General features: G+C 46.0%; 1 protein-coding gene across 2 annotated transcripts in view; it reads left to right on the top strand.

Annotated features, from left to right (window-relative positions):
- The window catches only part of LOC110528109 (zinc finger protein 385A), a 70,340-nt gene that overhangs the window by 44,928 nt on the left and 11,340 nt on the right, over positions 1–14,072 (top strand). For both annotated transcript variants that reach the window (XM_090241340.1, XM_036983659.2), the window contains exon 3: positions 6,871–6,981. In XM_090241340.1, the coding sequence (XP_090097466.1) occupies positions 6,871–6,981 (111 nt within the window). The remainder of the gene's footprint in view (positions 1–6,870; positions 6,982–14,072) is intronic.

A 14,072-nucleotide genomic window follows, 5' to 3' on the forward strand; every position in this document is an offset into this window, starting at 1 on the left:
TCAATTTAATAAGACGCACAGCCAGCGTTCCCCATAATCAATTTAATAAGACGCACAGCCAGCGTTCCCCATAATCAATTTAATAAGACGCACAGCCAGCGTTCCCCATAATCAATTTAATAAGACGCACAGCCAGCGTTCCCCATAATCAATGTAATAAGACGCACAGCCAGCGTTCCCCATAATCAATTTAATAAGACGCACAGCCAGCGTTCCCCATAATCAATTTAATAAGACGCACAGCCAGCGTTCCCCATAATCAATTTAATAAGACGCACAGCCAGCGTTCCCCATAATCAATTTAATAAGACGCACAGCCAGCGTTCCCCATAATCAATTAAATAAGACGCACAGCCAGCGTTCCCCATAATCAATGTAATAAGACGCACAGCCAGCGTTCCCCATAATCAATTTAATAAGACGCACAGCCAGCGTTCCCCATAATCAATTTAATAAGACGCACAGCCAGCGTTCCCCATAATCAATGTAATAAGACGCACAGCCAGCGTTCCCCATAATCAATTTAATAAGACGCACAGCCAGCGTTCCCCATAATCAATGTAATAAGACGCACAGCCAGCATTCCCCATAATCAATTTAATAAGACGCACAGCCAGCGTTCCCCATAATCAATTTAATAAGACGCACAGCCAGCGTTCCCCATAATCAGCGTTTTTAGACATGGACCCAACCAGTTCATTTCCAGGTTGGGTTTCACGTGAAGGTCAGCACGGTGACAAACATTGGTGGGCACGTACACACACACTGAAGCACAAACGCCACATGCACGTACACATACACACAGGGCCAGCCCACCTCATGGGCAAAAAACCCTGTTGACGGTGGAGAGATGTTTTAAAGTGAATTTCCTGCTATTCTACAAATTTTGTCAATTTTGGCAAGTGGAATTATAACCAACCCTGTTACACACATATGTAGCAGACCCACTCACACACACACACACACACACACACACACACACACACACACACACACACACACACACACACACACACACACACACACACACACACACACACACACACATTCATTTTACATGGTCCTAGTTGCTAGGACCATTCATTCACTTTCACTCAAACCTCTCCAGTTCAGTTAAAACATACAGAGGCTCTGTCAGCAAGGGCACTTATATTATGGCCACTCTGTCTGAGTGGTTATTACAGCCAGTGAGCCTATGACAGAACATAAACTCAGCAAAAAAAAAAAAAAGCCTATTTTTCAGGACCCTGTCATTCAAAGATAATTCGTAAAAATCCAAATAACTTCACAGATGTTCATTGTGAAGGGTTTAAACACTGTTTCCCATGCTTGTTCAATGACCCATAAACAATTAATGAACATGCACCTGTGGAACGGTCATTAAGACACTAACAGCTTACAGACGGTAGCTCACAGTTATGAAAACTTAGAACACTAAAGAGGCCTTTCTACTGACTCTGAAAAACACCAAAAGAAAGATGCCCAGGGTCCCTGCTCATCTGCGTGAATGTGCCTTAGGCATGCTGCAAGGAGGCATGAGGACTGCAGATGTGGCCAGGGCAATAAATTGCAATGTCTGTACTGTACAGGATGGACAGCTGATCGTCCTCACAGTGGCAGACCACGTGTAACAATACCTGCACAGGATCGGTACATCCAAACATCACACCTGCGTGACAGGTACAGGATGGCAACAACAATTGCCTGAGTTACACCAGGAACGCACAATCCCTCCACCAGTGCTCAGACTGTCCGCAAAAGTCTCAGAGAGGCTGGATTGAGGGCTTGTAGGCCTGTTGTAAGACAGGTCCTCACCAGACATCACAGGCAACAACGTCGCCTATGGGCACAAACCCACCGTCGCTGGACCGGACAGGTCTGGCAAAAAGTGCTCTTCATTGACGAGTTGCGGTTTTGTCTCACCGGGTGTGATGGTCAGATTCGCGTTTATTGTCGAAGGAATGAGCGTTACACCGAGGCCTGTACTCTGGAGCGGGATCGATTTGGAGGTGGAGGGTCCTTCATGGTCTGTGGCAGTGTGTCACAGCATCATTGGACTGAGCTTGTTGTCATTGCAGGCAATCTCAACGCTGTGCTTTTCAGGGAAGACATCCTCCTCCCTCATGTGGTACCCTTCCTGCAGGCTCATCCTGACATGACCCTCCAGCATGACAATGCCACCAGCCATACTGCTCGCTCTGTGCGTTATTTCCTGCAAGACAGGAATGTCAGTGTTCTGCCATGGCCAGCGAAGAGCCCGGATCTCAATCCCATTGAGCACGTCTGAGACCTGTTGGATCGGAGGGTGAAGGCTAGGGCCATTCTCCCCAGAAATGTCCCAGAACTTGCAGGTGCCTTGGTGGAAGAGTGGGGTAACATTTTACAGCAAGAACTGGCACATCTGGTGCAGTCCATGAGGAGGAGATGCACTGCAGTACTTGATGCAGCTGGTGGCCACACCAGATACTGACTGTTACTTTTGATTTTGACCCACCCCCCTTTGTTCAGGGACACATTATTCCATTTATGTTAGTCACATGTCTGTGGAACTTGTTCAGTTTATGTCTCAGTTGTTGAATCTTGTTATGTTCATACAAATATTTACACATAAAATAAACGCAGTTGACAGTGAGAAGACATTTCTTTTTTTGCTGAGTTTATTAACCCTGATAACCTATAGAGGGTGCTCACAGAGCACTGATGAGTAATTTATGAGGTTGATAGAGCCACTAGAGCAGGGGTACTCAACTCTTACCCTACAAGGTCTGAAGCATGATGGTTTCCTGTTTTACCTGATAATGAATTGCACATACCTGGTGTTCCATGTCTAATTCAGTCCCTGATTAGAGGGGAACAATGACTGCATGCAGTGGAACTGACTTCCAGGACTAATTCAGTCCCTGATTAGAGGGGAACAATGACTGCATGCAGTGGAACTGACTTCCAGGACTAATTCAGTCCCTGATTAGAGGGGAACAATGACTGCATGCAGTGGAACTGACTTCCAGGACTAATTCAGTCCCTGATTAGATGAATAAATGCAGTGGAACTGGCTTCCAGGTCCAGAGTTTCCCAGTTGTTGTCAGATAATTAGTGCTATTCTCATGAGGACCTGTCATTGAGGGAGCAAGTTCCGGATGCTCTGTGAGCCTGGCTGCTAGACTGAATGCTCCATGATCCACTTATAAAGAGTTTGCTTGCACCATATATTACGCTCAGCTATCATACTATCCAATGGATCGAGTGCTGCCCTCGTCTATGGAGAGCGCAGAGTGGAGTAGATCATGATTTCTCTACCAGCCCCATATGGTGTACAGTATGGGTGGAGGTATGAAGAGAGGAGGGAATGAAAGAAGGGATGTAAAAGAGTGACTTGATGTGTGAGGTCATAACGGCAGACAGAACGTAGAGCCGGGTGGATAGAGAAATGGCGGGGTGGAAAGAGAGAGATCAATCAGCCTGTTCACAACAGCTGGACAAAGAGAGGGAGAGAGAGAGATGTTACAAAACACAAGAGTAGTCCAGATGGCTAACCAAAATTGACAGTAGGACTTGAATAGGTGAGGACAATGACTTGCCGTCTTGTTTGCGCACACACACACCTGCATACACACACACACACACACACACACGCACACACACACACACACACACACACACACACACACACACACACACACACACACACACACACACACACACACACACACACACACACACACACACACACACACACACACACACACACACACATCTTCACAGATCAAACACCTTGTTGTTGGCATATAGAGAGTGAGAGTACGGTGAGTACAAACAAATTAATTTGGAGTCAGACATCTGTATTCTAGGGCAACAACCTTTTATATTGTAAAACTGAGAGAGGGGGAGGGAGAGAGAAAAAGAGAGTGAAGAGTGGGTGAGAAGTGGTAGGTGTGGTCTCAGGGTTTAAATATCTGTATAACATATCAGGAGAGAGAGGGAGAGCGAGAGAGTGACGAGGGGAACAAACAGAACTCCAGGTTAAGGAAGAGGAGTATAAATATAGACAGGAACTGTATTCAACCACTTACATATGGGAGAATAATTACACCTTTTGCCTGGTGTTTGGAAGTTGAAAGTGAAACTAGCCTCTCATTTTGCAGTACAAGTTCACAGTAGCAGTCAGTGATTAGAAACTGAATAAAACCTCAGTCCTTTTGGCTGCAGAGTGGAGAAACACCCAGTCTGGGTTGTGGATACAGAGAAGAGTGGTCAGAACCCTCACAACGCTCACAAATCCTGTTTGGGGCTATTTTGTTCACCACTGTAAACATCAGACGTCTGGGTTGGCTTGAGTCAGATCCACATGGTCAACATGTCTTTCTAAAGAGCTGTGAAGTATTTCATAATGCTCCACATACTGTAAAAGCCTTCTATATTAGTCTAAGAACATGTTGCTCACATCAGATTCTAGTTGTCTACTATCGTGGTCTGTTCCAATTCGAAGGGGAGTCCTCTCTACAGGCAGTGTTCAGGTGATTTGTTCATACAGTTTTGAGTTTTAATGTCACATGCAGAAGTACAGGGAAATGCCTTTCTTGCAAACTCAAAACCCAACAATGTAATAATAAATAATAATGTATTACTAGGAAAAGAAACACGAGAAATAAGAAGAAATATGTAGAACACAATAAGTAAGTAAGCATACTATATACAGGGTCAGTTCCAATACCATATTTACAATGTACAGGGATACTGTGTGATGGATGGAGGTAGATATGATGGAGGGGACTAGGCAACAGGATATAAAATAAACAGAGTAGCAGCAGCTTGTATGTGAATGGGAGTGAGGTGAGGTGCTGACTTGTTGCACCCTCGACAACTACTGTGATTATTATTATTTGACCCTGCTGGTCATTTATGAACATTTGAACATCTTGGCCATGTTCTGTTATAATCTCCACCCGGCACAGCCAGAAGAGGACTGGCCACCCCTCATAGCCTGGTTCCTCTCTAGGTTTCTTCCTAGGTTTTGACCTTTCTAGGGAGTTTTCCTAGCCACTGTGCTTCTACACCTGCATTGCTTGCTGTTTGGAGTTTTAGGCTGAGTTTGTGTACAGCACTTTGAGATATCAGCTGATGTAAGAAGGGCTATATAAATACATTTGATTTGATTTGATTTGAGTGTGTGTGTGTGTAGCGTCAGTATAAATGTATGTGCATAATATGTGTGAGTGAGCAGATGATGAAGGGAGTGTGTGTGAGAGGTTGTGCAAAAATACAAATAAAAGGTCAATAAAGATACAAGGTTAACTCAGACAGTCTGTGTAGCTATTTATCAGTCGTATTGCTTCGGGATAGAAACTGTTCAAGAGCCTGTTGGTGCCAGACTTGATGCACCGGTACGGCCCCAGTGATGTACTGGACTGTCCGGCCCCAGTGATGTACTGGGCTGTACGGCCCCAGTGATGTACTGGGCTGTCCGGCCCCAGTGATGTACTGGGCTGTCCGGCTCCAGTGATGTACTGGGCTGTCCGGCCCCAGTGATGTACTGGGCTGTCCGGCCCCAGTGATGTACTGGACTGTCCGGCCCCAGTGATGTACTGGGCTGTCCGGCCCCAGTGATATACTGGACTGTCCGGCCCCAGTGATGTACTGGGCTGTCCGGCCCCAGTGATGTACTGGGCTGTCCGGCCCCAGTGATGTATTGGACTGTCCGGCCCCAGTGATGTACTGGACTGTCAGGCCCCAGTGATGTACTGGACTGTCCGGCCCCAGTGATGTACTGGACTGTCCGGCCCCAGTGATGTACTGGACTGTCCGGCCCCAGTGATGTACTGGACTGTCCGGCCCCAGTGATGTACTGGGCTGTCCGGCCCCAGTGATGTACTGGACTGTCCGGCCCCAGTGATGTACTGGACTGTCTGCACCACCCTCTACAGGGCCATGCAATCGAGGGCTGTGCTGTTGCCATACCAGGCAGTGATGCAGCCAGTCAGTATGTTATCAATGGTACAGCTTCAGAACTTTTTGAGGATTTTTCCACTTCTTGGGGGGGGGAGACTTTGTTTAGACCATTTGAAGTCTTTAGTGATTTGGACACAGAGGAACTTGAAGTTAACATGATCTTTATGAATTATGAAGCCTTTATTTGATTTATGTGTTTTTTATTATAATATAAATTCTTCAAAATTCACAAGTGACATTAGCTGATGAAGATTGTGTCATAGAACAACCTGTATAAGCTCTCCTAAGCCTGTGTGTACCACATACCTTATTTTTGGCGTCTATCCTAAAACCCTACAAAAACGCCATTAATTTTCCTCATAGGCTTTGTCGAACGAACAATGACAGAGTTAGTACCTACAAAAAGACCCCATTACTATTTCTCTCTATAGTAGACCATTTTAACTTCTTGGCCATACAGTTTCCTTGATCCTCCTGCTATACTGTTGGATTGAGTCTGTAATCAGGGCCCTCTAACCCCACTATCAAAAAAGCATTTGAACAGCACCCAAGACCCAAGGCACAGACAGCTCTGGCAGCTGCTGATGAAAAGAAACGCTCTCCTGTCGTCATCAATCAGGGCTCTCTTCCCTTCTCTAACTCTCTCTCCTTTTCTCTCACTCACTCTCCACCTCTCTCTCTCTCTCTCTCTCTCTCTCCTCTCTCCTCTCTCCTCTCTCCTCTCTCCTCTCCTCTCTCTCTCTCTCTCCTCTCTCCTCTCTCCTCTCTCCCCTTCACTCCCTCCCTCCCACTGTAGGGGCCTTTTTCAAAGCGTTTCATTAACTCTGCTACCACCACCATGGCACAATGACCTATGTCTATCTGCTCCCCTACTCAGAGTACTTACCTTATCTATATCTATCTCTCTGCCCCCTCCCCCTCCAGATGGACCCGGTACAGAAGGCAGTGATGAACCACACCTTCGGCCCCCCCATGATGAAGACCAAACGACCCATCATCTCCTGCAATGTCTGCCAGATCCGCTTCAACTCAGAAGTAAGGCAGTAAGGCACTATCCATCCATCCACCCATGCATCCACCATCCACCCATGCATCCACCATCCACCCATGCATCCACCATCCACACATTCATCCAGGCATTCATCAATCCACATTCATCCAGGCATCCATCTAAGTATTCCACACATCTATCTATGCACTACATCATAACCTGACCAATATGTCAATGATTGACTGGACTGCTGGAGCAGGTGTCAAGTGAGAACTGTGTCTACGATTCCTCTGCTCCACTTTTCCCCTTGTGGCAGCCCTGCTTAGCTTACATTACCGTCTCTCTGTTTGACACCATTTCATTGGCACTTCCCAGAAAGGAGTTAATATTATGCAATTGTGCTCTGGCGGGCTGTGGGGACAAAGCAGAGTAGAGGGGGCTGGATGGTTAGGGGATTAAAGTAAAGGGGGCTGGGAGACTAAAATACAGGGAGCTTCGGGGCTAGGGTCTAAAGTACAGGGAGCTTGGGGGCTAGGGGACTAAAGTACAGGGAGCTTGGGGGCAAGGGGATAAGAGTACAGGGAGCTTGGGGGCTAGGGGATTAAAATACAGGTGGCTTGGGGGCTAGGGGATTAAAGTACAGGGAGCTTGGGGGCTAGGGGATTAAAGTACAGGTGGTTTGGGGGCTTGGGGACTAAAGTGCAGGGGGCTAGGGGACTAGAGAACAGGGGACTAGGGGACTAAAGTACAGGGGACTGGGGGACTAGAGAACAGGGGACTGGGGGACTAGAAAACAGGGGACTGGGGGACTAGAGAACAGGGGACTAGGGGACTAGAGCACAGGGGACTAGGGGACTGGAGAACAGGGGACTAGAGAACAGGGGACTAGGGGACTAGAGAACAGGGGACTAGGGGACTGGAGAACAGGGGACTAGGGGACTAGAGAACAGGGGACTAGGGGACTGGAGAACAGGGGACTAGGGGACTAGAGAACAGGGGATTAGGGGACTAGAGAACAGGGGACTAGGGGACTAGAGAACAGGGGACTAGGGGACTAGAGAACAGGGGACTAGGGGACTAGAGAACAGGGGACTAGGGGACTGGAGAACAGGGGATTAGGGGACTAGAGAACAGGGGACTAGGGGACTAGAGAACAGGGGACTAGGGGACTGGAGAACCAGGGACTGGAGAACAGGGGACTAGGGGACTAGAGAACAGGGGACTAGGGGACTATAGAACAGGGGACTAGGGGACTAGAGCACAGGGGACTAGGGGACTAGAGAACATGGGACTAGGGGACTAAAAAACAGGGGACTAGGGGACTAGAGAACAGGGGACTAGGGGACTAGAGAGCAGGGGACTAGGGGACTGGAGAACCGGGGACTAGGGGACTAGAGCACAGGGGGTTAGGGTTCTGAGATGTTGAGGTTGGATTGAGTGTTTCAGTCTGTGTCTTAAAAGGAAACACACTAGAATGACTGCTGGCCAAGTGCTTATGATATATCAGCAGCAAGCAATAGGACAGCCACCAACTGCTTTTATTTCTAGAATGCTTCATGGAGATAGTTGTGATCGAGGGATTGTGAGGGGTCAGCGAGGGTGAATGTGATGCAACAAAAAACTCACTTGATCTGGTCATTGGGTGAAATTTGAGAAAGTAGTGAATGCTGACAAAGCACATTCCAGCATGTCAGTCTTTGTACAGGGCACCAAAAAGAGGATGACTGAGGGAGTAGAACTAAAGAATGAACAGAATGAACAGAAGAGGTGGTTTAAGTGTTCACATACACTACCGGTCAGAAGTTTTAGAACACCTACTAGGGTTTTCTTTATTTTGACTATTTTCAACATTGTAGAATAATAGTGAAGACATCAAGAATGTTGAATAACAAATATATCATAACATATACATCCCTTGTGGGATTATTCAGAGTGGTTTGTTCCATCGGCATGTAAAAGTGATCTTGGATGGTGCTGCACACATTCCAGTAGAGTGGGGGTCTAACAGCTAGGTGCTTATGACACTGACTGCCTTCTAAAACATACAGTCATAAAGACAGGGGCCCTCAGCTCTGTACACATCATTAAATGTGAAATAAGCACATAAACCAATGCTCAGTTTGAATGCATGTCTTTGCCTGTATTTTCTATTTTAATAGGATCCCCATTAACTGTTGCAACAGCAGCAGCTACTCTTCCAGGGGTCCACACAAAACATGAAACATGACACACTACAGAACATCAGTAGACAAGAACAGCTCAAGGACAGAACTACATCAATTAAAATAAAATAAAACCGTCACACGTTGTCACGAACGTCGTTGTCACGACTCCGACCGAAGGTGGCTCCCCTTCCCGTTCGGGTGGCGCTCGGCGGTCGTCGTCGCCGGCCTACTAGCTGCCACTGATTATTTCCTCCCCCTCCCTTATGTGTTCATTGAGTGCACCTGTTTTGAATTCTGTATAATTAGTGAGGCTTTATTTAGTCAGCCGGCCCGCCTGGTTCCTTGTGCGGGATTAATTATTGTGACCTTCTGTGTTGTGTAAACTTGTGTGCACGTCTGTGAGTTACGTGCTTTCCCATTTCGTGGGTCTTTTCTGGACCGTTTAAGTCCCCCTGTTTGGGGCGTTTGTTTTGTTTACGCCCTGTGTTTTCGTGGGGTTGGCTTATGTTCACCGTTGTGGTGCATTAAAATAGCACTCCCCTGAACTCTCTGCTTCCTGCGCCTGACTTCTCACCCACTACACTCAGAACGTTACAGTCGTCTTGAAAAGGACCGGACCAAGGGGCAGCGTTGTGAGCGTACATTTTCCTTTCTTTTTTAAATGTCGCCAACAAAACAACAAACAACAAGCTCCGTAAGGCTACACATGCATTAAATGAAGACAACAACCCACAAATGAGAAAAGGATAAAAGGCTGCCTAAGTAGGATTCCCAATCAGAGACAACGATAGCCAGCTGTCCCTGATTGAGAATCATACCCTGCCAAAAACAAAGAACCAGAAAGCATAGACTTTCCCACCCGAGTCACACCCTGACCAAACAAACATAGAGAATAAAATGATCTCTACGGTCAGGGCGTGACACACATAGTCTACATATCAATACATACACACAAACTATCTATGTCAAATAGGGGATTGGCGTTGTGCCTTGAGGAGTTCATTTCAGCAATATGAGATGGAACGGAGTTCCATGCAATAATGGCTCTATATAATACTGTACTCTTTCTTGAATTTGTTCTGGATTTGGGGACTGTGGAAAGACCCCTAGTGACATGTCTGGTGGAGTAAATGTGTGTGTCAGAGCTGTGTGTAAGTTGACTATGCAAACAATTTGGGATTTTCAGCATGTTAATATTTCTTAAAAAAAGAAGAAACATTAATTTGTTGAAAATCAAATATTGTACTGTAACCACATACATCTGTTGTCTCTACATTATTTTCTCTGTATATGATCCTCTCTCCTTGCTGCTGTGTGTATTAGACCACAAACTCACCTGTAAACATACATGGTCAAATCTGAGGCTGTTTTAAGGCCTGATTATACAACCCCTTCCCCTCCCCTACACAGATGGGAGCGTTTTATCACCAGTAAGATGTGGTAAGACCTGTTTTCCAGTCATAGGCTGCATTGAGTATAACAATTTCACTGTAGCAGGCTTAGGCAATTTGCTTCATAATGTGTACTACGTGTATTCAACATTATTGTTGTGTAATATTAAATGTTTTTGAAGTGCTTCACAATGGGTATAGAAAGTACAGGCCAGGGTACATTGGACCAGCTTGAGGGATGGGTATATCCCCTAAACATACAGTAAACGTCTCTTTGCTCAGGGGAAACGCAGTGTCACCTCTGAGCCAGACATAAGTTTGACACACGATCCTGGCTAAAAATATTGACACATGCCAATGAATAAAGCACTAAATACTTTTTAGGAAAGAGCGGTGGAAACATAGACAGGGGAGCGTCTGAAACGCCATAACAGCTGCATCTATCTACCCTCTCGAATCCACTCTCCTGGACACCATGTTCTCACATTCTGTAGTACACACTCAAATCAAATCCAATGTTATTTGTCACATGTGCCAAATACAACAGCTGTAACTTAACTGAGAAATTATAATTATAATAAAAAGAAAAATAGTAACACAAGGAATAAAATACACAAGAATAAATCAATACACAGAGAGTACCAGTACCAGGTCAATGTGCAGAGGTACATGGTATTTGAAGGCAGGGTAAAGTGACTAGGCATCAGGATAGATACAGTAATAATAGCAAATGAGTGTAAAAGTGTGTGTGTTTGTGTTGTCGGTATGCGTGTGTGTGTTATGTGTGTGTGTGCATATCTAGTGTACAGTATGTGAATGTGTGTGGAGTTTTTGTGTGAGTGTCAGTGTAGTGTGTGTGTGAGTGTGTATATATAGTGAGTGTGCATAGAGTCCGTGTAAGATAGGGTCAGTGCAGATAATCAGGGTAACCACTTAATTAACTATGTGGCAGTCTTATGGCTTGGGGGTCCAAGAGCCGATGCTCTGGTACTGTTTGCCGGACAGTAGCAGAGTGAAAAGTCTACGGCTTGGGTGGCTGGAGTCTTTGGCAATTTTTCGGCTATCCTTTCACACCGCCTGATATAGAGGTGGTGGATGGCCCCAGTGATGTCCTGGGCTGTTCGCACCACCCCCTGTGGCGCTTTGTGGTCGAGGGTTTGCTGTAGGGTCAGGTGTCACTGTCGTTAACCCTGTGTGTGTGTGGGTGTGTGAGTGTTGTCTGTCCGTCTGTGCCTGTATGTAGCAGCGTAGAATAGTGTACTGTGTGTGGTGTGTATGTGTGTGTTCAACTTCCACTGTTGTAAAAACTTGACTGGACCCTTGGCCACCTGTTTGGCCTTCACTCTCTTTATGCATCATCATCAGTACAGTCAGTGTGTGTGAGAAAGTCCTGATCTCCATCTGCTCTACCAGTCCAGTACTCAGTAATCTGAGAGGGGAAGTCAGGTTGTGAGCTCAGAGCACAATGGAAGTTCTCTAATAATGAAAGAATAGTCTGCTCACAGTATACAGCCAAGGATCTGTTATTGCAGCACTACTGCATTTCAGAAGCACAGTTAGAGACACTATTATATAATAATTTCCACACGTTTCAAATGGTATACCCCAGCCAGCATACATTGTCTTTCCTGCTATGAACAGTAAGGTATTTTGATATAAATATTTCAAATAAAGTACCGGCAGCTTTCTCACTGAATTGTGTTTTCTGTCAGTCAACACTGGCTAATCCATGGATGAAACGTCATCATCTGCTGAACCAGATACAATTAAAGACTGAAGCTGAACCAAACCAAAATATCTGGATTGATTCATATAAACTCAGAAGAATACCTATCACACTGCCAGTCTGCCACCAGTAATGTACTGTATACTGCAATTCATTCCAAGCAGCCACCAGCCATACAGGACAGGCTGTCAGAGCTCAGCCCAGCTCTCTATGCTGCAAGACCGACGTCACATGCCTCTTTATTGTGCTGCATTGGCTATCGTTACCACTGCAGCACCACAACACTGGACACCTTCTCTCTCTCTCTCTGTCTCTCTCTCTGTCTCTCTCTCTGTCTCTGTCTCTCTCTCTGTCTCTCTCTCTGTCTCTGTCTCTCTCTCTGTCTCTGTCTCTCTCTCTGTCTCTCTCTCTGTCTCTCTCTCTGTCTCTCTCTCTGTCTCTCTCTCTGTCTCTCTCTCTGTCTCTCTCTCTGTCTCTCTCTCTGTCTCTCTCTCTGTCTCTCTCTCTGTCTCTCTCTCTCTCTCTGTCTCTCTCTCTGTCTCTCTCTCTGTCTCTCTCTCTGTCTCTCTCTCTCTCTCTGTCTCTCTCTCTCTCTCTCTCTCTCATATCTCATCTCATCTCATCTCATCTCATCTCATCTCATCTCATCTCATCTCATCTCATCTCATCTCATCTCATCTCATCTCATCTCATCTCATCTCATCTCATCTCATCTCATCTCATCTCCTCTTCTCTGTCTCGGTGGAGGAAAGCCTTGAGTATTTGAAGCTCTGTCCTGACCTTCAGTGTTTAGGTCTTGGGGGATCAATGAAATTCAACAATCAATTACAACTGAACAAAGTTGACAACAGAGAGGGGAGATGGACAGGGAGACAGGAAGAGGGGATAGTGCAGAGGAAGTCTAGAAAGAGATTATAAGGAAGGATGAAAGAGAGATCTTTAGTGTAGAACTGAAGAGTTATAATAGAGGAGTACATGATGTTTGGAATGGGTTAAGAAGCGTTATGAAAAGTGGATATGAAAATATGATCCTTTTCTCTCTGAGCAGGATGCGGCTTTGATGTTTAATCTATGAGTGACAAAGGCAGAGGAACCAGAGAGAACTGGTCTAGCAGCCAAGTCTACTGTACAGCCGACAGGCAACACAATGGAGGAGAGAGGGGGTGGGAGAGGAGAGGGAGGACGAGGGAAATGCAGAAGAGAAGGGGCACAGGAAGTAGACCAGAAAGAGCGAAAGAGATAGAGACATCAACATGTATGAAGAAGAGGCGGAACAAAGAAAAAGGAAGCAGGATCTATCTTAGGGACTGAAATTGACATTGAGACAGAGAGAGAGAGAGAGACAGAGAGAGAGAGACAGAGACATAGAGAGAGACAGAGAGAGAGACAGAGAGAGAGACAGAGACAGAGAGAGAGACAGAGAGAGAGACAGAGACAGAGAGAGAGACAGAGAGAGAGACAGACAGAGAGAGAGACAGAGAGAGAGACAGAGAGAGAGACAGAGAGAGAGACAGAGAGAGAGACAGAGACAGAGAGAGAGACAGAGAGAGAGACAGAGAGAGAGAGAGAGAGAGAGAGAGAGAGAGAGAGAGAGAGAGAGAGAGAGCAATCTGAAATAGTGAAAGTAGAGTGGGAGAGAAGTGAGAGAGAGGCAATTACTTTTCTCTGTAAGTCTGTCTCTTTGGAGAACATAACTGTTGCTGAGTGGGTTACCCCTCCTCCTTCATGTCTAATCTGTGGCTATATGTGTACCTCTGTCGTCGGCAATTACTGCCTGGGGTTTAGGGAGGCATCCCTGACACGTCCCAGTAGCCCCCTCACCTCGTTGATGCCCCCCTCACTCCCTCGCTACT

Source organism: Oncorhynchus mykiss, chromosome 7 (assembly GCF_057628025.1).
Source record: "Oncorhynchus mykiss isolate SJ-2025 chromosome 7, ASM5762802v1, whole genome shotgun sequence".
Taxonomy (NCBI): Eukaryota; Metazoa; Chordata; class Actinopteri; order Salmoniformes; family Salmonidae; genus Oncorhynchus; species Oncorhynchus mykiss.